The sequence below is a fragment of the Electrona antarctica genome (assembly GCF_951216825.1).
Source record: "Electrona antarctica genome assembly, contig: scaffold_71, whole genome shotgun sequence".
NCBI lineage: Eukaryota > Metazoa > Chordata > Actinopteri > Myctophiformes > Myctophidae > Electrona > Electrona antarctica.
The window spans coordinates 91,136-118,346 of NW_027637292.1; the positions used below are offsets into that span (position 1 = coordinate 91,136).

Consider the following 27,211-nt stretch of genomic DNA (forward strand, 5'->3'; position numbering starts at 1 on the left):
GTGTCCAGTGCATAGCCTACTGCAGGCCTGGTAGACTAGATTTAGAAGACATGTGTCCAGTGCATAGCCTACTGCAGGCCTGGTTGACTAGATTTAGAAGACATGTGTCCAGTGCATAGCCTACTGCAGGCCTGGTTGACTAGAATTAGAAGACATGTGTCCAGTGCATAGCCTACTGCAAGCCTGGTTGACTAGATTTAGAAGACGTGTCCAGTGCATAGCCTACTGCAGGCCTGGTAGACTAGATTTAGAAGACATGTGTCCAGTGCATAGCCTACTGCAGGCCTGGTAGACTAGATTTAGAAGACATGTGTCCAGTGCTTAGCCTACTGCAGGCCTGGTAGACTAGATTTAGAAGACATGTGTCCAGTGCATAGCCTACTGCAGGCCTGGTAGACTAGATTTAGAAGACATGTGTCCAGTGCATAGCCTACTGCAGGACTGGTTGACTAGATTTAGAAGACACGTGTCCAGTGCATAGCCTACTGCAGGCCTGGTAGACTAGATTTAGAAGACATGTGTCCAGTGCATAGCCTACTGCAGGCCTGGTAGACTAGATTTAGAAGACATGTGTCCAGTGCATAGCCTACTGCAGGCCTGGTAGACTAGATTTAGAAGACATGTGTCCAGTGCATAGCCTACTGCAGGACTGGTTGACTAGATTTAGAAGACACGTGTCCAGTGCATAGCCTACTGCAGGCCTGGTAGACTAGATTTAGAAGACATTGTGAAGCTCTTGCTACTGAAACGATCCATTATTTATATGGAGAAATCCCGTCATTTAACATGCATCTCTGTGGGGGAGAAGGACAGCTTGCCCTGCCTGTCTCCTCGCTGCTAACGAGCCTATTGGACAAGGACGGTTTGGGGAGGGGCTTAGCGAAGGGCTAATTACGTTCCATGTGTACACTATCAGAGTTACTGTCTGTCTGTCTGTCTGTCTGTCTGTCTGTCTGTCTGTCTGTCTGTCTGTCTGTCTGTCTGTCTGTCTGTCTGTCTGTCTGTCTGTCTGTCTGTCTGTCTGTCTGTCTGCCTGCCTTCATCCATTGTTTTTACGGCTTCCAGTGTTTTTTATCGATTTCATTCCGTAGTCTCAGTCTTTTACAAGTGTTTCGTTCTTTTAAATATCATTATTAACAATAATAAATGATCTCTTTCAGATCTCCACACACTACCAGACCACCTCAGATATCCACACCCTACCAGACCACCTCAGATCTCCACACCCTACCAGACCACCTCAGATCTCCACAACCATTTAATATAAACTGATATCGTCGACAATAACCTCCATCGGTCCAGCCGGCCAATAGGATGACGGACAGACTGGAGGAAGGCGCGGGCGGCATCATGGCGCTGCTGGAGCGCGTGGCGGGCCTGATGGACGGCGTGAGCGCCACCCAGGGGCGCATGGAGGAGCGGCAGCTGGAGCTGGAGGCCACAGTGAAGGGCATCGCCGACGACGTGGTCAAACTGACCGCCGAGCACGCCAACACGTCCGCGGCCGTGGCGCGGCTCCTGGACAAGACGCGCAAGGTGTCGTGCCACCTGAAGGACGTGCGCGTCCGTGTGGAGAACCAGAACCTGCGTGTCAAGAAGGTGGAGGCGTCGCAGGCCGACCTGCTGGCCAAGAACAAGTTCAGGGTGGTCATCTACCAGGTAAGACAACTAACCAACTAGTTAACCTACAGGTAAAATAACTAGTTCAGGGTGGTCATCTACCAGGTAACTTAAACTAGTTCATCTAGTTCAGGGTGGTCATCTACCAGGTAACTTAAACTAGGTCATCTAGTTCAGGGTGGTCATCTACCAGGTAACTTAAACTAGGTCATCTAGTTCAGGGTGGTCATCTACCAGGTAACATAAACTAGGTCATCTAGTTCAGGGTGGTCATCTACCAGGTAACATAAACTAGGTCATCTAGTTCAGGGGGTCATCTACCAGGTAACTTAAACTAGTTCATCTAGTTCAGGGTGGTCATCTACCAGGTAACATAAACTAGTTCATCTAGTTCAGGGTGGTCATCTACCAGGTAACTTAAACTAGTTCATCTAGTTCAGGGTGGTCATCTACCAGGTAACTTAAACTAGGTCATCTAGTTCAGGGTGGTCATCTACCAGGTAACATAAACTAGGTCATCTAGTTCAGGGGGTCATCTACCAGGTAACTTAAACTAGTTCATCTAGTTCAGGGTGGTCATCTACCAGGTAACATAAACTAGTTAATCTAGTTCAGGGTGGTCATCTACCAGGTAACTTAAACTAGGTCATCTAGTTCAGGGTGGTCATCTACCAGGTAACTTAAACTAGTTCATCTAGTTCAGGGTGGTCATCTACCAGGTAACTTAAACTAGTTCATCTAGTTCAGGGTGGTCATCTACCAGGTAACATTAACTAGGTAATCTAGTTCAGGGTGGTCATCTACCAGGTAACATTAACTAGGTAATCTAGTTCAGGGTGGTCATCTACCAGGTAACATAAACTAGGTCATCTAGTTCAGGGTGGTCATCTACCAGGTAACTTAAACTAGTTCATCTAGTTCAGGGTGGTCATCTACCAGGTAACTTAAACTAGGTCATCTAGTTCAGGGTGGTCATCTACCAGGTAACATAAACTAGGTCATCTAGTTCAGGGTGGTCATCTACCAGGTAACTTAAACTAGGTCATCTAGTTCAGGGTGGTCATCTACCAGGTAACATAAACTAGGTCATCTAGTTCAGGGTGGTCATCTACCAGGTAACATAAACTAGTTCATCTAGTTCAGGGTGGTCATCTACCAGGTAACTTAAACTAGGTCATCTAGTTCAGGGTGGTCATCTACCAGGTAACTTAAACTAGTTCATCTAGTTCAGGGTGGTCATCTACCAGGTAACTTAAACTAGTTCATCTAGTTCAGGGTGGTCATCTACCAGGTAACATAAACTAGGTCATCTAGTTCAGGGTGGTCATCTACCAGGTAACATAAACTAGGTCATCTAGTTCAGGGTGGTCATCTACCAGGTAACTTAAACTAGGTCATCTAGTTCAGGGTGGTCATCTACCAGGTAACTTAAACTAGTTCATCTAGTTCAGGGTGGTCATCTACCAGGTAACTTAAACTAGTTCATCTAGTTCAGGGTGGTCATCTACCAGGTAACATAAACTAGTTCATCTAGTTCAGGGTGGTCATCTACCAGGTAACTTAAACTAGGTCATCTAGTTCAGGGTGGTCATCTACCAGGTAACTTAAACTAGTTCATCTAGTTCAGGGTGGTCATCTACCAGGTAACTTAAACTAGTTCATCTAGTTCAGGGTGGTCATCTACCAGGTAACTTAAACTAGTTCATCTAGTTCAGGGTGGTCATCTACCAGGTAACATAAACTAGTTCATCTAGTTCAGGGTGGTCATCTACCAGGTAACTTAAACTAGTTAATCTAGTTCAGGGTGGTCATCTACCAGGTAACTTAAACTAGGTCATCTAGTTCAGGGTGGTCATCTACCAGGTAACTTAAACTAGGTCATCTAGTTCAGGGTGGTCATCTACCAGGTAACTTAAACTAGGTCATCTAGTTCAGGGTGGTCATCTACCAGGTAACATAAACTAGTTAATCTAGTTCAGGGTGGTCATCTACCAGGTAACATAAACTAGGTCATCTAGTTCAGGGTGGTCATCTACCAGGTAACTTAAACTAGTTAATCTAGTTCAGGGTGGTCATCTACCAGGTAACTTAAACTAGTTCATCTAGTTCAGGGTGGTCATCTACCAGGTAACTTAAACTAGTTCATCTAGTTCAGGGTGGTCATCTACCAGGTAACTTAAACTAGTTCATCTAGTTCAGGGTGGTCATCTACCAGGTAACATAAACTAGTTCATCTAGTTCAGGGTGGTCATCTACCAGGTAACTTAAACTAGTTCATCTAGTTCAGGGTGGTCATCTACCAGGTAACTTAAACTAGTTCATCTAGTTCAGGGTGGTCATCTACCAGGTAACATAAACTAGTTCATCTAGTTCAGGGTGGTCATCTACCAGGTAACTTAAACTAGGTCATCTAGTTCAGGGTGGTCATCTACCAGGTAACTTAAACTAGGTCATCTAGTTCAGGGTGGTCATCTACCAGGTAACTTAAACTAGTTAATCTAGTTCAGGGTGGTCATCTACCAGGTAACTTAAACTAGGTCATCTAGTTCAGGGTGGTCATCTACCAGGTAACATAAACTAGGTCATCTAGTTCAGGGTGGTCATCTACCAGGTAACATAAACTAGGTCATCTAGTTCAGGGTGGTCATCTACCAGGTAACTTAAACTAGGTCATCTAGTTCAGGGTGGTCATCTACCAGGTAACTTAAACTAGGTCATCTAGTTCAGGGTGGTCATCTACCAGGTAACATAAACTAGGTCATCTAGTTCAGGGTGGTCATCTACCAGGTAACATAAACTAGGTCATCTAGTTCAGGGGGTCATCTACCAGGTAACTTAAACTAGGTCATCTAGTTCAGGGTGGTCATCTACCAGGTAACTTAAACTAGGTCATCTAGTTCAGGGTGGTCATCTACCAGGTAACTTAAACTAGGTCATCTAGTTCAGGGTGGTCATCTACCAGGTAACATAAACTAGGTCATCTAGTTCAGGGTGGTCATCTACCAGGTAACATAAACTAGGTCATCTAGTTCAGGGTGGTCATCTACCAGGTAACTTAAACTAGGTCATCTAGTTCAGGGTTAGGGTTAAACTAGGTCATCTAGTTCAGGGTGGTCATCTACCAGGTAACTTAAACTAGGTCATCTAGTTCAGGGTGGTCATCTACCAGGTAACTTAAACTAGGTCATCTAGTTCAGGGTGGTCATCTACCAGGTAACTTAAACTAGGTCATCTAGTTCAGGGTGGTCATCTACCAGGTAACATAAACTAGGTCATCTAGTTCAGGGTGGTCATCTACCAGGTAACATAAACTAGGTCATCTAGTTCAGGGTGGTCATCTACCAGGTAACTTAAACTAGGTCATCTAGTTCAGGGTGGTCATCTACCAGGTAACTTAAACTAGGTAATCTAGTTCAGGGTGGTCATCTACCAGGTAACATAAACTAGGTCATCTAGTTCAGGGTGGTCATCTACCAGGTAACATAAACTAGGTCATCTAGTTCAGGGGGTCATCTACCAGGTAACTTAAACTAGGTCATCTAGTTCAGGGTGGTCATCTACCAGGTAACTTAAACTAGTTCATCTAGTTCAGGGTGGTCATCTACCAGGTAACTTAAACTAGTTCATCTAGTTCAGGGTGGTCATCTACCAGGTAACTTAAACTAGGTAATCTAGTTCAGGGTGGTCATCTACCAGGTAACTTAAACTAGGTCATCTAGTTCAGGGTGGTCATCTACCAGGTAACTTAAACTAGGTCATCTAGTTCAGGGTGGTCATCTACCAGGTAACTTAAACTAGGTAATCTAGTTCAGGGTGGTCATCTACCAGGTAACTTAAACTAGGTCATCTAGTTCAGGGTGGTCATCTACCAGGTAACTTAAACTAGTTCATCTAGTTCAGGGTGGTCATCTACCAGGTAACTTAAACTAGGTCATCTAGTTCAGGGTGGTCATCTACCAGGTAACTTAAACTAGTTCATCTAGTTCAGGGGGGTCATCTACCAGGTAACTTAAACTAGGTCATCTAGTTCAGGGTGGTCATCTACCAGGTAACTTAAACTAGGTAATCTAGTTCAGGGTGGTCATCTACCAGGTAACTTAAACTAGTTCATCTAGTTCAGGGTGGTCATCTACCAGGTAACTTAAACTAGTTCATCTAGTTCAGGGTGGTCATCTACCAGGTAACATAAACTAGGTCATCTAGTTCAGGGTGGTCATCTACCAGGTAACTTAAACTAGGTCATCTAGTTCAGGGTGGTCATCTACCAGGTAACTTAAACTAGTTCATCTAGTTCAGGGTGGTCATCTACCAGGTAACATAAACTAGGTCATCTAGTTCAGGGTGGTCATCTACCAGGTAACTTAAACTAGTTCATCTAGTTCAGGGTGGTCATCTACCAGGTAACATAAACTAGGTCATCTAGTTCAGGGTGGTCATCTACCAGGTAACTTAAACTAGTTCATCTAGTTCAGGGTGGTCATCTACCAGGTAACATAAACTAGGTCATCTAGTTCAGGGTGGTCATCTACCAGGTAACATAAACTAGGTCATCTAGTTCAGGGTGGTCATCTACCAGGTAACTTAAACTAGTTCATCTAGTTCAGGGTGGTCATCTACCAGGTAACATAAACTAGTTCATCTAGTTCAGAGTGGTCATCTACCAGGTAACTTAAACTAGGTCATCTAGTTCAGGGTGGTCATCTACCAGGTAACATAAACTAGGTCATCTAGTTCAGGGTGGTCATCTACCAGGTAACTTAAACTAGTTCATCTAGTTCAGGGGGGTCATCTACCAGGTAACATAAACTAGTTCATCTAGTTCAGGGTGGTCATCTACCAGGTACCTTAAACTAGTTCATCTAGTTCAGGGTGGTCATCTACCAGGTAACTTAAACTAGTTCATCTAGTTCAGGGTGGTCATCTACCAGGTAACTTAAACTAGGTCATCTAGTTCAGGGTGGTCATCTACCAGGTAACATAAACTAGGTCATCTAGTTCAGGGTGGTCATCTACCAGGTAACATAAACTAGTTCATCTAGTTCAGGGTGGTCATCTACCAGGTAACTTAAACTAGTTCATCTAGTTCAGGGTGGTCATCTACCAGGTAACTTAAACTAGTTCATCTAGTTCAGGGTGGTCATCTACCAGGTAACATAAACTAGGTCATCTAGTTCAGGGTGGTCATCTACCAGGTAACTTAAACTAGGTAATCTAGTTCAGGGTGGTCATCTACCAGGTAACTTAAACTAGTTCATCTAGTTCAGGGTGGTCATCTACCAGGTAACTTAAACTAGTTCATCTAGTTCAGGGTGGTCATCTACCAGGTAACTTAAACTAGGTCATCTAGTTCAGGGTGGTCATCTACCAGGTAACTTAAACTAGTTCATCTAGTTCAGGGTGGTCATCTACCAGGTAACATAAACTAGTTAATCTAGTTCAGGGTGGTCATCTACCAGGTAACATAAACTAGGTCATCTAGTTCAGGGTGGTCATCTACCAGGTAACTTAAACTAGTTCATCTAGTTCAGGGTGGTCATCTACCAGGTAACTTAAACTAGTTCATCTAGTTCAGGGTGGTCATCTACCAGGTAACTTAAACTAGTTCATCTAGTTCAGGGGGGTCATCTACCAGGTAACTTAAACTAGTTCATCTAGTTCAGGGTGGTCATCTACCAGGTAACATAAACTAGTTCATCTAGTTCAGGGTGGTCATCTACCAGGTAACTTAAACTAGTTCATCTAGTTCAGGGTGGTCATCTACCAGGTAACATAAACTAGGTCATCTAGTTCAGGGTGGTCATCTACCAGGTAACTTAAACTAGTTCATCTAGTTCAGGGTGGTCATCTACCAGGTAACTTAAACTAGTTCATCTAGTTCAGGGTGGTCATCTACCAGGTAACTTAAACTAGTTCATCTAGTTCAGGGTGGTCATCTACCAGGTAACTTAAACTAGTTCATCTAGTTCAGGGTGGTCATCTACCAGGTAACTTAAACTAGGTCATCTAGTTCAGGGTGGTCATCTACCAGGTAACATAAACTAGTTCATCTAGTTCAGGGTGGTCATCTACCAGGTAACATAAACTAGTTCATCTAGTTCAGGGTGGTCATCTACCAGGTAACTTAAACTAGTTCATCTAGTTCAGGGTGGTCATCTACCAGGTAACTTAAACTAGGTCATCTAGTTCAGGGTGGTCATCTACCAGGTAACATAAACTAGGTCATCTAGTTCAGGGTGGTCATCTACCAGGTAACATAAACTAGTTCATCTAGTTCAGGGTGGTCATCTACCAGGTAACTTAAACTAGTTCATCTAGTTCAGGGTGGTCATCTACCAGGTAACATAAACTAGTTCATCTAGTTCAGGGTGGTCATCTACCAGGTAACATAAACTAGGTAATCTAGTTCAGGGTGGTCATCTACCAGGTAACTTAAACTAGTTCATCTAGTTCAGGGTGGTCATCTACCAGGTAACTTAAACTAGTTCATCTAGTTCAGGGTGGTCATCTACCAGGTAACTTAAACTAGGTCATCTAGTTCAGGGTGGTCATCTACCAGGTAACTTAAACTAGGTAATCTAGTTCAGGGTGGTCATCTACCAGGTAACTTAAACTAGTTCATCTAGTTCAGGGTGGTCATCTACCAGGTAACTTAAACTAGGTCATCTAGTTCAGGGTGGTCATCTACCAGGTAACTTAAACTAGTTCATCTAGTTCAGGGTGGTCATCTACCAGGTAACTTAAACTAGTTCATCTAGTTCAGGGTGGTCATCTACCAGGTAACATAAACTAGTTCATCTAGTTCAGGGTGGTCATCTACCAGGTAACTTAAACTAGTTCATCTAGTTCAGGGTGGTCATCTACCAGGTAACATAAACTAGTTCATCTAGTTCAGGGTGGTCATCTACCAGGTAACTTAAACTAGTTCATCTAGTTCAGGGTGGTCATCTACCAGGTAACATAAACTAGTTCATCTAGTTCAGGGTGGTCATCTACCAGGTAACTTAAACTAGTTCATCTAGTTCAGGGTGGTCATCTACCAGGTAACATAAACTAGTTCATCTAGTTCAGGGGGTCATCTACCAGGTAACTTAAACTAGTTCATCTAGTTCAGGGTGGTCATCTACCAGGTAACTTAAACTAGTTCATCTAGTTCAGGGTGGTCATCTACCAGGTAACTTAAACTAGTTCATCTAGTTCAGGGTGGTCATCTACCAGGTAACTTAAACTAGTTCATCTAGTTCAGGGTGGTCATCTACCAGGTAACTTAAACTAGTTCATCTAGTTCAGGGTGGTCATCTACCAGGTAACATAAACTAGTTCATCTAGTTCAGGGTGGTCATCTACCAGGTAACTTAAACTAGTTCATCTAGTTCAGGGTGGTCATCTACCAGGTAACATAAACTAGTTCATCTAGTTCAGGGTGGTCATCTACCAGGTAACTTAAACTAGGTAATCTAGTTCAGGGTGGTCATCTACCAGGTAACTTAAACTAGTTCATCTAGTTCAGGGTGGTCATCTACCAGGTAACTTAAACTAGGTCATCTAGTTCAGGGTGGTCATCTACCAGGTAACTTAAACTAGTTCATCTAGTTCAGGGTGGTCATCTACCAGGTAACTTAAACTAGTTCATCTAGTTCAGGGTGGTCATCTACCAGGTAACATAAACTAGTTCATCTAGTTCAGGGTGGTCATCTACCAGGTAACTTAAACTAGTTCATCTAGTTCAGGGTGGTCATCTACCAGGTAACATAAACTAGGTCATCTAGTTCAGGGTGGTCATCTACCAGGTAACATAAACTAGGTCATCTAGTTCAGGGTGGTCATCTACCAGGTAACATAAACTAGTTCATCTAGTTCAGGGTGGTCATCTACCAGGTAACATAAACTAGGTCATCTAGTTCAGGGTGGTCATCTACCAGGTAACATAAACTAGGTCATCTGGTTCAGGGTGGTCATCTACCAGGTAACATAAACTAGGTCATCTAGTTCAGGGTGGTCATCTACCAGGTAACATAAACTAGGTCATCTAGTTCAGGGTGGTCATCTACCAGGTAACTTAAACTAGTTCATCTAGTTCAGGGTGGTCATCTACCAGGTAACTTAAACTAGTTCATCTAGTTCAGGGTGGTCATCTACCAGGTAACATAAACTAGGTCATCTAGTTCAGGGTGGTCATCTACCAGGTAACTTAAACTAGTTCATCTAGTTCAGGGTGGTCATCTACCAGGTAACTTAAACTAGTTCAGCTAGTTCAGGGTGGTCATCTACCAGGTAACATAAACTAGGTCATCTAGTTCAGGGTGGTCATCTACCAGGTAACTTAAACTAGGTCATCTAGTTCAGGGTGGTCATCTACCAGGTAACTTAAACTAGTTCATCTAGTTCAGGGTGGTCATCTACCAGGTAACTTAAACTAGGTCATCTAGTTCAGGGTGGTCATCTACCAGGTAACATAAACTAGTTCATCTAGTTCAGGGTGGTCATCTACCAGGTAACTTAAACTAGTTCATCTAGTTCAGGGTGGTCATCTACCAGGTAACTTAAACTAGTTCATCTAGTTCAGGGTTAGGGTTAAACTAGGTCATCTAGTTCAGGGTGGTCATCTACCAGGTAACTTAAACTAGGTCATCTAGTTCAGGGTGGTCATCTACCAGGTAACTTAAACTAGTTCATCTAGTTCAGGGTGGTCATCTACCAGGTAACTTAAACTAGGTCATCTAGTTCAGGGTGGTCATCTACCAGGTAACTTAAACTAGTTCATCTAGTTCAGGGTGGTCATCTACCAGGTAACATAAACTAGGTCATCTAGTTCAGGGTGGTCATCTACCAGGTAACTTAAACTAGGTCATCTAGTTCAGGGTGGTCATCTACCAGGTAACTTAAACTAGTTAATCGACAGGTAAAATAACCAGTGGTGGAAGTACTTTTACTTAAGTACTGTACTTAAGTACAATTTTGAGGTATTTTACTAATATTAATTAATTAATTATGAGGCTTTTACTTCTACTCCACTATACGTCTCAGAGCCAAAATGTACTTTTACTCCACTACAATTATTTGATAGGTGGCGCCCGTTGCCGTTCGTTTCTGACGTTTTTCTGTTAGTTCACTCGCTGTGGTTTATCATGGCTCTCCTGCTAGCTCCAGCTAGCTCATAGCATTAGCTCCAGGTAGCTCATAGCATTAGCTCCAGGTAGCTCATAGCATTAGCTCCAGGTAGCTCATAGCATTAGCTCCAGGTAGCTCATAGCATTAGCTCCAGGTAGCTCATAGCATTAGCTCCAGGTAGCTCATAGCATTAGCTCCAGGTAGATCATAGCATAGTTCAGGGTGGTCATCTACCAGGTAACTTAAACTAGTTAATCTAGTTCAGGGTGGTCATCTACCAGGTAACTTAAACTAGGTCATCTAGTTCAGGGTGGTCATCTACCAGGTAACATAAACTAGTTCATCTAGTTCAGGGTGGTCATCTACCAGGTAACATAAACTAGGTCATCTAGTTCAGGGTGGTCATCTACCAGGTAACTTAAACTAGTTCATCTAGTTCAGGGTGGTCATCTACCAGGTAACTTAAACTAGTTCATCTAGTTCAGGGTGGTCATCTACCAGGTAACTTAAACTAGTTCATCTAGTTCAGGGTGGTCATCTACCAGGTAACTTAAACTAGGTCATCTAGTTCAGGGGGGTCATCTACCAGGTAACATAAACTAGTTCATCTAGTTCAGGGTGGTCATCTACCAGGTAACTTAAACTAGGTCATCTAGTTCAGGGTGGTCATCTACCAGGTAACTTAAACTAGTTCATCTAGTTCAGGGTGGTCATCTACCAGGTAACTTAAACTAGGTAATCTAGTTCAGGGTGGTCATCTACCAGGTAACTTAAACTAGTTAATCTAGTTCAGGGTGGTCATCTACCAGGTAACTTAAACTAGTTCATCTAGTTCAGGGTGGTCATCTACCAGGTAACTTAAACTAGGTCATCTAGTTCAGGGGGTCATCTACCAGGTAACATAAACTAGTTCATCTAGTTCAGGGTGGTCATCTACCAGGTAACTTAAACTAGTTCATCTAGTTCAGGGTGGTCATCTACCAGGTAACTTAAACTAGTTCATCTAGTTCAGGGTGGTCATCTACCAGGTAACTTAAACTAGTTCATCTAGTTCAGGGTGGTCATCTACCAGGTAACTTAAACTAGTTCATCTAGTTCAGGGTGGTCATCTACCAGGTAACTTAAACTAGTTCATCTAGTTCAGGGTGGTCATCTACCAGGTAACATAAACTAGGTCATCTAGTTCAGGGTGGTCATCTACCAGGTAACTTAAACTAGTTCATCTAGTTCAGGGTGGTCATCTACCAGGTAACTTAAACTAGTTCATCTAGTTCAGGGTGGTCATCTACCAGGTAACTTAAACTAGTTCATCTAGTTCAGGGTGGTCATCTACCAGGTAACATAAACTAGTTCATCTAGTTCAGGGTGGTCATCTACCAGGTAACTTAAACTAGTTCATCTAGTTCAGGGGGGTCATCTACCAGGTAACTTAAACTAGTTCCTCTAGTTCAGGGTGGTCATCTACCAGGTAACTTAAACTAGTTCATCTAGTTCAGGGTGGTCATCTACCAGGTAACTTAAACTAGTTCATCTAGTTCAGGGGGGTCATCTACCAGGTAACTTAAACTAGTTCCTCTAGTTCAGGGTGGTCATCTACCAGGTAACTTAAACTAGTTCCTCTAGTTCAGGGGGGTCATCTACCAGGTAACTTAAACTAGTTCCTCTAGTTCAGGGTGGTCATCTACCAGGTAACTTAAACTAGTTCCTCTAGTTCAGGGGGGTCATCTACCAGGTAACTTAAACTAGTTCCTCTAGTTCAGGGTGGTCATCTACCAGGTAACTTAAACTAGTTCATCTAGTTCAGGGGGGTCATCTACCAGGTAACTTAAACTAGTTCATCTAGTTCAGGGTGGTCATCTACCAGGTAACATAAACTAGTTCATCTAGTTCAGGGTGGTCATCTACCAGGTAACATAAACTAGTTCATCTAGTTCAGGGTGGTCATCTACCAGGTAACTTAAACTAGGTCATCTAGTTCAGGGTGGTCATCTACCAGGTAACTTAAACTAGTTCATCTAGTTCAGGGTGGTCATCTACCAGGTAACTTAAACTAGTTCATCTAGTTCAGGGTGGTCATCTACCAGGTAACATAAACTAGGTCATCTAGTTCAGGGTGGTCATCTACCAGGTAACTTAAACTAGGTCATCTAGTTCAGGGTGGTCATCTACCAGGTAACATAAACTAGGTCATCTAGTTCAGGGTGGTCATCTACCAGGTAACTTAAACTAGTTCATCTAGTTCAGGGTGGTCATCTACCAGGTAACTTAAACTAGTTCATCTAGTTCAGGGTGGTCATCTACCAGGTAACTTAAACTAGTTCATCTAGTTCAGGGTGGTCATCTACCAGGTAACATAAACTAGGTCATCTAGTTCAGGGTGGTCATCTACCAGGTAACATAAACTAGTTCATCTAGTTCAGGGTGGTCATCTACCAGGTAACTTAAACTAGGTCATCTAGTTCAGGGTGGTCATCTACCAGGTAACATAAACTAGTTCATCTAGTTCAGGGTGGTCATCTACCAGGTAACATAAACTAGTTCATCTAGTTCAGGGTGGTCATCTACCAGGTAACATAAACTAGTTCATCTAGTTCAGGGTGGTCATCTACCAGGTAACTTAAACTAGGTCATCTAGTTCAGGGTGGTCATCTACCAGGTAACTTAAACTAGTTCATCTAGTTCAGGGTGGTCATCTACCAGGTAACTTAAACTAGGTCATCTAGTTCAGGGTGGTCATCTACCAGGTAACTTAAACTAGTTCATCTAGTTCAGGGTGGTCATCTACCAGGTAACTTAAACTAGGTCATCTAGTTCAGGGGGGTCATCTACCAGGTAACATAAACTAGTTCATCTAGTTCAGGGTGGTCATCTACCAGGTAACTTAAACTAGGTCATCTAGTTCAGGGGGGTCATCTACCAGGTAACTTAAACTAGGTCATCTAGTTCAGGGTGGTCATCTACCAGGTAACTTAAACTAGTTCATCTAGTTCAGGGTGGTCATCTACCAGGTAACATAAACTAGGTCATCTAGTTCAGGGTGGTCATCTACCAGGTAACTTAAACTAGTTCATCTAGTTCAGGGTGGTCATCTACCAGGTAACTTAAACTAGTTCATCTAGTTCAGGGTGGTCATCTACCAGGTAACTTAAACTAGTTAATCGACAGGTAAAATAACCAGTGGTGGAAGTACTTTTACTTAAGTACTGTACTTAAGTACAATTTTGAGGTATTTTACTAATATTAATTAATTAATTATGAGGCTTTTACTTCTACTCCACTATACGTCTCAGAGCCAAAATGTACTTTTACTCCACTACAATTATTTGATAGGTGGCGCCCGTTGCCGTTCGTTTCTGACGTTTTTCTGTTAGTTCACTCGCTGTGGTTTATCATGGCTCTCCTGCTAGCTCCAGCTAGCTCATAGCATTAGCTCCAGGTAGCTCATAGCATTAGCTCCAGGTAGCTCATAGCATTAGCTCCAGGTAGCTCATAGCATTAGCTCCAGGTAGCTCATAGCATTAGCTCCAGGTAGCTCATAGCATTAGCTCCAGGTAGCTCATAGCATTAGCTCTAGCTAGCTCATAGCATTAGCTCCAGCTAGCTCATAGCATTATCTCCAGGTAGCTCATAGCATTAGCTCCAGCTAGCTCATAGCAGTAGCTCCAGGTAGCTCATAGCATTAGCTCCAGGTAGCTCATAGCATTAGCTCCAGGTAGCTCATAGCTTTAGCTCCAGGTAGATCATAGCATTAGCTCCAGGTAGCTCATAGCATTAGCTCCAGGTAGCTCATAGCATTAGCTTCGGCTAGCTCATAGCATTAGCTCCAGCTAGCTCATAGCATTAGCTCCAGGTAGCTCATAGCATTAGCTCCAGCTAGCTCATAGCATTAGTTCCAGGTAGCTCATAGCATTAGCTCCAGGTAGCTCATAGCATTAGCTCCAGCTAGCTCATAGCATTAGCTCCAGTTAGCTCATAGCATTAGCTCCAGGTAGCTCATAGCATTAGCTCCAGGTAGCTCATAGCATTAGCTTCAGCTAGCTCATAGCATTAGCTCCAGCTAGCTCATAGCATTAGCTCCAGGTAGCTCATAGAATTAGCTCCAGCTAGCTCATAGAATTAGCTCCAGCTAGCTCATAGCATTAGCTCCAGGTAGCTCATAGCATTAGCTCCAGCTAGCTCATAGCATTAGCTCCAGTTAGCTCATAGCATTAGCTCCAGGTAGCTCATAGCATTAGCTCCAGGTAGCTCATAGCATTAGCTCCAGGTAGCTCATAGCACTAGCTCCAGGTAGCTCATAGCATTAGCTCCAGCTAGCTCATAGCATTAGCTGCAGTTAGCTCATAGCATTAGCTCCAGGTAGCTCATAGCATTAGCTCCAGGTAGCTCATAGCATTAGCTCCAGGTAGCTCATAGCATTAGCTCCAGGTAGCTCATAGCATTAGCTCCAGGTAGCTCATAGCATTAGCTCCAGGTAGCTCATAGCATTAGCTCCAGGTAGCTCATAGCATTAGCTCCAGGTAGCTCATAGCATTAGCTCCAGGTAGCTCATATCATTAGCTCCAGGTAGCTCATAGCATTAGCTCCAGGTAGCTCATAGCATTAGCTCCAGGTAGCTCATAGCCTTAGCTCCAGCTAGCTCATAGCATTAGCTCCAGCTAGCTCATAGCATTAGCTCCAGGTAGCTCATAGCATTAACTCCAGCTAGCTCATAGCATTAGCTCCAGGTAGCTCATAGCATTAGCTCCAGGTAGCTCATAGCATTAGCTCCAGCTAGCTCATAGCATTAGCTCCAGGTAGCTCATAGCATTAGCTCTAGGTAGCTCATAGCATTAGCTCCAGCTAGCTCATAGCATTAGCTCCAGTTAGCTCATAGCATTAGCTGCTGTTGCCACTCGCTCCGCGCTGCGGCGTTCAGAGTTTGGGTTTCTATGCCGTTCAGACTCCCATTGGCTTAGGAGGCAGCCAATCATGTCTAGGACGTCACTAGAGTCGTCTTTGCGGTTGTCAGTGGCAGAGAGTAAATGTAGGCCAGGCTGCTACCAGGTAAAATAATAAAAGTCACACTTGTGTGAAGTGAGGGGCGCCCTCTGTATGTACATCGGCCACATGGTGTCTTACGTCATCACCTAAAACGAGCATTAAAAAGTCCATAGACTTGGCTGGCTCTAATGTTCTCTAAGCAAACTGTGTGTGTGTGTGTGTGTGTGTGTGTGTGTGTGTGTGTGTGTGTGTGTGTGTGTGTGTGTGTGTGTGCACGTGTGTGTGTGTGTGTGTGTGCGTGTGCGTGTGCGTGTGTGTGCACGTGTGTGTGTGCGTAATAAGTGACCTTGTGATTGAGTTTAGAAGCGCTAGTTTTTAAATCACTCCAGGAGGTCCTGCTTTTAAACTCCTCTTAAACACACAACGCAGGACGTTGAGTAATTGAAAAGGAGCGCTTCTAAATGTCATCACACACGCACGCACACGTGCACACGCACACACACACACACGCACACACACACACACGCACACACGCACACACGCACGTACGCGCACACACACACACGCACACACACACACACACGCACACACACACACACACGCACACATGCACACACGCACGTACGCGCACACACACACACACACACACACACACACACACGCACAAGCATGGCTGCAACAGAGTTTATTGATCATAGCGTGACAACGGTTGATTGAGGGTCCCATAAACAGGTTTAATGTTTGTCTTTAGTTCAATGTTTGTTTTTAAAAATGCCCCATTGACAATGAAGGGAACATTTACATCATAATGTGCCTCATTACGTCATAATATGACGTAATATGGCGTTTAATGTTTGTGTTTGCACCGTTTGTTTTACATCACCTAATAATAATCAACATGAGTTAGACTTTAATATATTAGCCCCTCACTTCACACAGGTGTGATTTCTTTAAGGGGCGCTAGCCCCCCCTATATACAGCTTTTGTCCCCACACAATATTTGCCATTGACGATGAAAGGAGAAATTAGGTGAAAATGATGTAAATTTAACCAACCGAGTTGTTCATGAGATGATGTATGATGATGAGAGCGCCCCTCACTTCACACGGGTGTGATTTTTTGTGTGAAACAAAGACTCACCACAGAGTCAGAGCTGTGTGCACGTAATGTAATATCCAGTGGTGGTAAAAGTACTCAATTGTTTGACTTCAGTAAAAGTACCAATACTGCAATTTAGAACTACTTTGTTACAAGTCAAAGTAAGGAGTTGAAAATGTACTTGAGTAAAAGTACAAAAGTATCGGCATCAAAATGTACTTAAAGTACTAAAAGTACTCATATTGCAGAATGTTCCATTTCACGAGTTCAAAATGTGTACAAAGTCTTTTGAAAATAGCAGATCTACAAGCTCACAATGCGTCGCGTTGCGACACATTGTGAGCTTGTAGATCGGCTATTTTCAAATGGCCAAAATGTATAGGGTTGAAGTGGTTAATGTATGTTTTTAAAAATCGCCAAAGTAACTAGTAACTAAAGTTTTCAAATAATTGTAGTGAAGTAAAAGTACAAATTTTGGCTGGACTGGAAATTGGAAATACTCCAGTAAAGTACAAATACCTCAAAATTGTACTTAAGTACAGTACTTAGTTACTTTCCACCACGGGTAATATTGATTGATTCAAATGGTGGATATAATTCTGTTAAAGGTGTTTTCATTAAAGGTGTTTTCTGCTTTAACGAGCCTCCGCTCTGTGACTGCAGGCTGTTCATTAAAGGTGTTTTCTGCTTTAACGAGCCTCCGCTCTGTGACTGCAGGCTGTTCATTAAAGGTGTTTTCTGCTTTAACGAGCCTCCGCTCTGTGACTGCAGGCTGTTGTAATCAGGGTAACGGTTGCTTGTTGGGGTTAGGACTAAATTTAGACGCATTCTGAAACATGTAAATATAGAAGCTTTCTGAAACTCGGCCTGCATGGGAGATGTTCTGGGTCATATCTCTGCCTGCTATGAATACAGTATTAGTATTAGTTATACAGTATTCATTATTGTTATTATGTTCGCTACAGTACAGTACAGTAGCCTATATGACGTGGGCTATTGGCCTGAATATATAAGACTAGACTACGTTTTTTACCAATGTAAATATCCTATAATCTAATATAATATATATCGTCTTATAATCAGAGACTAGTCGTCTTATATTCTGACAATACGGGTATATTAACCACTTGACCTAGCCTCACTATTCCTGGTGGTTTAGCTGTTTGCTAGGTGGTTGTTGTGTTATCTGTTTGCTAGGTGGTTGTTGTGTTATCTGTTTGCTAGGTGGTTGTGTTATCTGTTTGCTAGGTGGTTGTTGTGTTATCTGTTTGCTGGGTGGTTGTTGTGTTATCTGTTTGCTAGGTGGTTGTGTTATCTGTTTGCTAGGTGGTTGTTGTGTTATCTGTTTGCTAGGTGGTTGTGTTAGCTGTTTGCTAGGTGGTTGTGTTAGCTGTTTGCTAGGTGATTGTGTTATCTGTTTGCTATAGGTGGTTGTGTTAGCTGTTTGCTAGGTGGTTGTGTTAGCTGTTTGCTAGGTGGTTGTGTTAGCTGTTTGCTAGGTGGTTGTGTTAGCTGTTTGCTATGTGATTGCGTTATCTGTTTGCTATAGGTGGTTGTGTTAGCTGTTTGCTATAGGTGGTTGTGTTAGCTGTTTGCTAGGTGGTTGTGTTAGCTGTTTGCTAGGTGGTTGTGTTAGCTGTTTGCTAGGTGGATGTGTTAGCTCTTTGCTAGGTGGTTGTGTTAGGTGGTTAAAACTAACCTGTGTCCGGGCCGTGGGTTCTGACCCCCGTGGCACGATGACAGGCTCTCAGTCAAATCTGGTCACATATAACGCTACAGTTCCAGACCCACAGGAACGCACCCAGGGTGCCGGCCCGTTTCCGGCGAGCCGCCCTACGTCCAAAACGGTTGAGAAATGACAGAGTTACCGTGTGGGGGTCCCTCTACTGTACTGTACTGTACTGTACTGTACTGTACTGTACTGTACTGTACTGTACTGTACTGTACTGTACTGTACTGGCACACCCGAGATCACCATATATACAGTTTATATGTGCGTGTGTGTGTGTGTTTGTGTGTGTGTTAGGTTGCGCACAGGTGGTGAAAAACAACCATGCTGTTTTCGTGCTCAGACGCACCCAGCCAGACACCCAGCCACACACATAGCTCCGTATGGGAGTGGTTGCACCACTCAAAAAGACAGTTCCTCCCTGTAGTAACTGTGAGGACCCCCTAGGGGTCCCAGGCCCCCTGTTGAAGACCCCTGGGGTAGATTGTGACCCGGGCAGAAGATGTCAGGACTCATGACTCAGACGGGTCTTCATTACCCCCCCCCCCCAGGTCAGGTTCCTCTTGGCACCGGGCGCTACGGCGGCCATTTTGTTTGGAGAGCCTGACCCTGATAGTGCATTCTGACACGTCGAGGAAACACACACACGCACGCACGCACGCACACACACACACACACACACACACACACACACACACACACACACACACACACACACACACACAGAACAGTTACTTAATCAATAATCAAGGAAATAGTTTGAAGTATCCTACAGTAAACTTTAGGAAACTAGAACAAACTGCGAGTTTTCAAACAAAACAAAAAAAAAAGCTGAATGCCCGAATTGCAAATTGTGGCTTGGAGAGAGATGAAGCAGGGACCCCTAAAGGCCTGTTCATACTCCACTTTTAGAGAGATGAAGCAGGGACCCCTAAAGGCCTGTTCATACTCCACTTTGAGATGAAGCAGGGACCCCTAAAGGCCTGTTCATACTCCACTTTTAGGTAATAACGTGAACGTCATGTTGTAGTTTTAGTAAAAACAGAGAGATGTGTTTGGGTGAGCGGTGAGTCTCTTACCACCGCGGCTCAGTGACGTCATGTTGTAGTTTTAGTAAAAACAGAGAGATGTGTTTGGGTGAGCGGTGAGTCTCTTACCACCGCGGCTCAGTGACGTCATGTTGTAGTTTTAGTAAAAACAGAGAGATGTGTTTGGGTGAGCGGTGAGTCTCTTACCACCGCGGCTCAGTGACGTCATGTTGTAGTTTTAGTAAAAACAGAGAGATGTGTTTGGGTGAGCGGTGAGTCTCTTACCACCGCGGCTCAGTGACGTCATGTTGTAGTTTTAGTAAAAACAGAGAGATGTGTTTGGGTGAGCGGTGAGTCTCTTACCACCGCGGCTCAGTGACGTCATGTTGTAGTTTTAGTAAAAACAGAGAGGTGTGTTTGGGTGAGCGGTGAGTCTCTTACCACCGTGGCTCAGTGACGTCATGTTGTAGTTTTAGTAAAAACAGAGAGATGTGTTTGGGTGAGCGGTGAGTCTCTTACCACCGCGGCTCAGTGACGTCATGTTGTAGTTTTAGTAAAAACAGAGAGGTGTGTTTGGGTGAGCGGTGAGTCTCTTACCACTGCGGCTCAGTGACGTCATGTTTTAGTAAAAACAGAGAGATGTGTTTGGGTGAGCGGTGAGTCTCTTACCACCGCGGCTCAGTGACGTCATGTTGTAGTTTTAGTAAAAACAGAGAGATGTGTTTTGGTGAGCGGTGAGTCTCTTACCACCGCGGCTCAGGGACGTCATGTTGTAGTTTTAGTAAAAACAGAGAAGTGTGTTTGGGGTGAGCGGTGAGTCTCTTACCACCGCGGCTCAGTGACGTCATGTTGTAGTTTTAGTAAAAACAGAGAGATGTGTTTGGGTGAGCGGTGAGTCTCTTACCACCGCGGCTCAGTGACGTCATGTTGTAGTTTTAGTAAAAACAGAGAGATGTGTTTGGGTGAGCGGTGAGTCTCTTACCACCGCGGCTCAGTGACGTCATGTTGTAGTTTTAGTAAAAACAGAGAGATGTGTTTGGGTGAGCGGTGAGTCTCTTACCACCGCGGCTCAGTGACGTCATGTTGTAGTTTTAGTAAAAACAGAGAGGTGTGTTTGGGTGAGCGGTGAGTCTCTTACCACCGCGGCTCAGTGACGTCATGTTGTAGTTTTAGTAAAAACAGAGGGATGTGTTTGGGTGAGTAACGCTCAATACTTTGTAAGCTTTGTGTGAGGCGTTGTGAGCTTGTAGATCTGCTATTTTTGGATGAGAGGGTTCAAAGATTTGGAGACCCCCCCTGTAGCACCTCTGAGGACCCCCTAGGGGTCCCGGACCCCCTGTAGCACCTCTGAGGACCCCCTAGGGGCCCCGGACACCCTGTAGCACCTCTGAGGACCCCCTAGGGGTCCCGGACACCCTGTTGAAGACCCGTGCTCTGTACCGTCTGAAAATAGCAGATCTCCAAACCCACAACACATTGTAGTTGCTCTGCATTGTGAGCTTGTATATTTTGCCATTTGCTGCTCACACATCCACTCTGTGTGTGTGTGTGTCTCAGTTTGTGCGTGTGTGTGTGTGTGTGTGTGTGCGTGTGTGTGTGTGTGTGTGTGTCTCAGTTTGTGCGTGTGTGTGTGTGCGTGTGTGTGTGTGTGTGTGTGTCTCGGTGTGTGCGTGTGTGTGTGCGTGTGTGTGTGTGTGTGTGTGTGTGTCTCGGTGCGTGTGTGTGTGCGTGCGTGTGTGTGTGTGTGACGGCGCCAGCTGCAGTGCGCTGACATTAGGAGGTTATTCTGAGAGTGGGCGGAGTCACAACATGCTGCACGTCCTTATATAGAGCGTCACAGCCCCGCCCCCTTTCTGAACGACGACGGCACCAGGAAATAAACCCCCATTCATTTTTTATCCCATAGACGTTTCAGAAAGACGACAAAGACGACTTGGATCATGACAATAAACACATTTTGTTTTGGGCCGAACTAAATAATTAGAAAGAAGAAAACACTTTTTTTTAGTAGCCCTTTGGGTGTTTTAAGCATTACAGTATGTTTTACTTTAGCTATTGAAAAATAGCAGATCGCTACGAGCTTGTAGATCTGCTTGTAGCATAACCCAGGGGTTCTCAACGTTTTTGGCCGGGGACCCCCGGAAATGCTTTGGCAACGTCTCGGGACCCCCGCCCCGCCCCCTCCCGACCCCCAATATAAATTGACTGCTACAATAACCTTAAACCATTTTGGGCGGGAACCCCTTTTGGTGTTTTAAGCATTGTTATAATTTAGCTATTGAAAAATAGCAGATCTACAAGCTCATAGCGCGCCACCGAGTGGCGCGTTATGAACTTGTAAGTCTGCTATTTTTGAAAAATCGTGAAAATAAAATATATATATATATATTTTTATTTTTTTTAATATTTTGGGGACCCCCCAAAATAATTTGGCGACCCCCCGAGGGGTCGCGACCCACGGGTTGAGAACCCCTGGCATAACAGACCTTGTAGGTCTGTTATTTTTGAAAAATCTGGAACTACATATTTTCAGAAGGGGGTCGGCAGCCAATTACATATCATTTGTGGGGTCCTTGACATGAAATAGTTTGAGAACCACTGATATATTGTAGAAACCACTACTGTAGAACCACTGATATACTGTAGAAACCACTACTGTAGAACCACTGATATACTGTAGAAACCACTACTGTAGAACCACTGATATACTGTAGAAACCACTACTGTAGAACCACTGATATATTGTAGAAACCACTACTGTAGAACCACTGATATACTGTAGAAACCACTACTGTAGAACCACTGATATACTGTAGAAACCACTACTGTAGAACCACTGATATACTGTAGAAACCACTACTGTAGAACCACTGATATACTGTAGAAACCACTACTGTAGAACCACTGATATACTGTAGAAACCACTACTGTAGAACCACTGATATACTGTAGAAACCACTACTGTAGAACCACTGATATACTGTAGAAACCACTACTGTAGAACCACTGATATACTGTAGTTACCACTACTGTAGAACCACTGATATGCTGTAGAAACCACTACTGTAGAACCACTGATATACTGTAGAAACCACTACTGTAGAACCACTGATATACTGTAGAAACCACTACTGTAGAACCACTGATATACTGTAGAAACCACTACTGTAGAACCACTGATATACTGTAGAAACCACTACTGTAGAACCACTGATATACTGTAGAAACCACTACTGTAGAACCACTGATATACTGTAGAAACCACTACTGTAGAACCACTGATATACTGTAGAAACCACTACTGTAGAACCACTGATATACTGTAGAAACCACTACTGTAGAACCACTGATATACTGTAGTTACCACTACTGTAGAACCACTGATATGCTGTAGAAACCACTACTGTAGAACCACTGATATACTGTAGAAACCACTACTGTAGAACCACTGATATACTGTAGAAACCACTACTGTAGAACCACTGATATACTGTAGAAACCACTACTGTAGAACCACTGATATACTGTAGAAACCACTACTGTAGAACCACTGATATACTGTAGAAACCACTACTGTAGAACCACTGATATACTGTAGAAACCACTACTGTAGAACCACTGATATACTGTAGAAACCACTACTGTAGAACCACTGATATACTGTAGAAACCACTACTGTAGAACCACTGATATACTGTAGAAACCACTACTGTAGAAACATGAGGTTCGTCGAATCGTCCTCAAGATCAGGTCTAAATGGGTTCATGTCTGACTCTCTCATGTGCTGTTTACATGTATGACCAATACAATCTCCATTCCTCCAATCAATCAATCAATCAATCAATCAATCAATCAATCAATCAAACAGCCGGGCACTGGTCTAGTGACTCTGTGCTCTACAGCACCGGTCTAGTGACTCTGTGCTCTACAGCACCGGTCTAGTGACTCTGTGCTCTAAAGCACCGGTCTAGTGACTCTGTGCTCTACAGCATGGTCTAGTGACTCACTCTGTGCTCTACAGCACCGGTCTAGTGACTCTGTGCTCTACAGCACCGGTCTAGTGACTCTGTGCTCTACAGCATGGTCTAGTGACTCACTCTGTGCTCTACAGCACCGGTCTAGTGACTCTGTGCTCTACAGCATGGTCTAGTGACTCACTCTGTGCTCTACAGCACCGGTCTAGTGCTGTGACACAGGCGTTGTGTGTCTTGCAGGTTACTGCGGTGACTCGGGTGTTGTGTGTTTAGCAGGTTACTGCGGTGACTCAGGCATTGTGTGTCTTGCAGGTTACTGCGGTGACTCAGGCGTTGTGTGTCTTGCAGGTTACTGTGGTGACTCAGGCGTTGTGTGTCTTGCAAGTTACTGTGGTGACTCAGGCGTTGTTGTGTGTTGCAGGTTACTGTGGTGACTCAGACGTTGTGTGTGTTGCAGGTTACTGTGGTGACTCAGGTGTTGTTGTGTCTTTCTTGCAGGGAGACCAGGAGGTGAAGTCCGTGCCGGCCGGCAAGGAGCCACTAGAGGGCAGCGGAGGACCAGGGGGCGGGGCCGGGGGCGGAGCCTCGGCGGAGATAGAGGCGGATCACTTTGATCTTCCTCCCGAGTCCGACGAGGAGTACATGGTGGTGGAGGAGAGCTCGGTGGCCGCCACCCGCGCCAAGAAGTCTGGGCTGACCCGCATCGAGAGCTTTAAGGTAACGACCTTTAACCTCTGACCTTTTCACCTTTAGAAGTCTGGGCTGACCCCTATAGAGAGCTTTGAGGTGGCCAGTGACCTCTGAACTTTGACATTTGAGAGAAAGTAGATACACTCCAATACCGGTACTGCACCAGTCTTTAAGGTGGTACCAGTCTTTAAGGTGGTACCAGTCTTTAAGGTGGTACCAGTCTTTAAGGTGGTACCAGTCTTTAAGTGGTACCAGTTTTTAAACCAGTCTTTAAGGTGGTACCAGTCTTTAAGGTGGTACCAGTCTTTAAGTGGTACCAGTTTTTAAACCAGTCTTTAGGGTGGTACCAGTCTTTAAGGTGTCCTAACACAAACATTAAATTCCCGTTGACAATGAATGGAGAATTTAATGGAGACATTGATTGAGGTTTTCAACCTCCAGGCCACCTTCACCAAGGAAGAACATGAGCTGAACCGGTTCCCACTGGGAACCAACCGGTTCCCACTGGGAACCAACCGGTTCCCACTGGGAACCAACCGGTTCCCAGTGGGAACCAACCGGTGGAAAAGGGGCTCTGATAGAGTAACGTTCTAAATGTGTGTGTTTTCAACCCTCCAGGCCACCTTCACCAAGGAGAACATGAGCAAGACGCGCGCCGACCTCGGCACCAAGGTGAACAAGCTGGGCGAGCGCATCGTGAGCACGGAGCGCCGCGAGAAGATCCGCCAGTCGGGCGAGCGCCTCAAGCAGTCGGGCGCCCACCTGAGGGAGTCCATCGCCGCCGTGCCCGCCAAGCTCAACCTCAGGAAGGAGCGGACGGTGGCCGAGGGCCAGGAGGTGGCCGACGGGGGGGAGGTGGCCAAGGAGGGCGCCGCCCCCGTCCCCGCCCCCGTCCCGCCCCCCAAGGGCGCCCGCAGGGGAACCCCGGAGGAGATGATGGCGGCGCCCGGCGACGAGGTAGACGCAGAGTCCGAAGTCCCGATGTACGACATGAAGCAGCTGTCGTAAAAACAAAAACGAGGACGTACGTAACGTGAGGACATACCCCCCCTCCCCCCTTATTTTTACAATAAGGGCTTTTCTCTGCCCTGCCCAGCTCCCGTTGTTTACATCGTGTTTAGGAACCAAGATGGCCGCAGCACCAGGAGGGGGGTGGGGCGGAGGGTAGCGGGGCGGGGTCGACATATGCCCCTTACTGGGCTGCATTCACATACACATTCAACACATGGCCTGTCTTGTGTCTGACACCTGACTTGTGTCTGAACACAGCTTTGAAGGATGTGTTCTGCCCCCCCCCCCCCCCCCCCCCCCCCCTCCCCCCATCAAACAAAAATGTTTGGTTGAACCATATGGGCTTCCATTGGAAATGCATTGGAGCGGCCATTACACACAGACACAAGACAGGGTGTCTTGAATGTGTGAACGCAGCCCAGTAAGGGAACATGTCGACCCCGCCCCACTCCCCTCCGCCCCACCCACTTCCTGGTGCTGCGGCCATTTTGGATCCTAAACACAATGTAAACACAATGTAAACGTCAACAACGACGACGACAACAGGCGGCCATTTTGTTTTTTTGTTTTGTTTTTTTGTGGTGGGACTAATACGACCGCGGGAGAAGGGAAGTGAAGGAGCGTCGTCCTCTGAGACGTCGTCTGGGACGAGAAGGAAAAGGCGGGAAAGTTTAACGTCGACATGGAAGCACGTCGGGAAACCCAACATGCCCCCCCCCCCCCACCCCAACCCCCGAGAGGTGGCGCCACCTTGTGTTCTGGTGCACTTTCTGTTATGTATATGAAGGAAAAGTTGTTTTGACTGTATAAAGGAAGCAGGCTATAACCAACAGGAAACAGGATACGACCGACAGGAAACAGGATACGACTGACAGGAAACGGGATACGACCGACAGGAAACGGGATACGACCGACAGGAAGCAGGCTACGACCGACAGGAAACAGGATATGACCGACAGGAAACAGGAAATGGGCCAGTTAAAATACATATAATGGACGTTGCAGTCACTGTGAAGGGACACACCAGACTTTTCTTTTTACACACATGGGCCTTTTGTCACTTTTACTTTGACGGGATTTCATTATTATTATTATTATTATTTTTATTTTTTTAATAATTCTGTTATTGAGAGACATCGACCTGTTCTTGATTGTTATATTGTTTTATTACATGGCTTGGTTGAATGCTTGATTCTGATTGGTCAATCGCTTAATTCAGCGGTGAGTTATCTCATGATAATGACCGCTCCGCTGTATAATGACCGCTGCCTAATCAAACCCTCTGAGCACCACCAGCTGCGCGGCTGCGCCCGCTTGATTTACTGCCGTTTCCAACATAACAGCCATGTAAACACACACACTACTGACACACAATGTAATTTACAGCTAAACATTGCTCTTAAAAATGTTTTTGAAAACATTTGAGCGAGAAATAGACGAAGCAGCTGGACCCGAAAATGGATTCTATTTGATCAACTCACTTCCTTGTTTTCCGACAGTGCTTCAGCCCTGCAGCTGGGCAGACTCAGCCAGCGCGAAGTTATGGAATACTTTTTTTGTTGTGTTTTGGATCAATGGATTAATTTATGTTAGTTAGCCATGTAATAAGCGGGATAATATCTGGCTAGGTGGTCATTGTCGGGATATAATTCACCTTCAGGGAGTGTATAACCACCTCGGCTTCGCCTCGGTGGTTAAACTCCCTGTCGGTGAATTATCTCCCGACAATGACCACCTAGCCAGATATTATCCCTTACATATTGAACTCTGACTCCCCAAATGATCCCCAAATGATCCCCTCACTTGCTTATTGTTCTCACTCATATTTCATATCGCAGCAGCTCAGGTGTGCCCTAAACTAACCCCCCCGGTCCCGAGCATTATGCCCGTTCATGGGACTTACTTATAGACTACGGGCGACACAATGGACCGGAATTATGAAGCGTGTTTAAGACTGACGTTAAGCCAGGCTA

At 44.7% G+C, this 27,211-nt stretch overlaps 1 protein-coding gene across 1 annotated transcript; it reads left to right on the forward strand.

The window, feature by feature from the left end:
• The first annotated feature begins 1,307 nt into the window (after positions 1-1,307).
• On the forward strand, positions 1,308-25,276 carry cavin4b (caveolae associated protein 4b). Its single transcript, XM_079531854.1, has 3 exons — positions 1,308-1,659; positions 24,036-24,254; positions 24,846-25,276. The coding sequence occupies exons 1-3, from the start codon at positions 1,315-1,317 to the stop codon at positions 25,233-25,235; spliced, it is 954 nt and encodes a 317-aa protein (XP_079387980.1). The 5' UTR covers positions 1,308-1,314; the 3' UTR covers positions 25,236-25,276.
• The last annotated feature ends 1,935 nt before the right edge of the window (positions 25,277-27,211 follow it).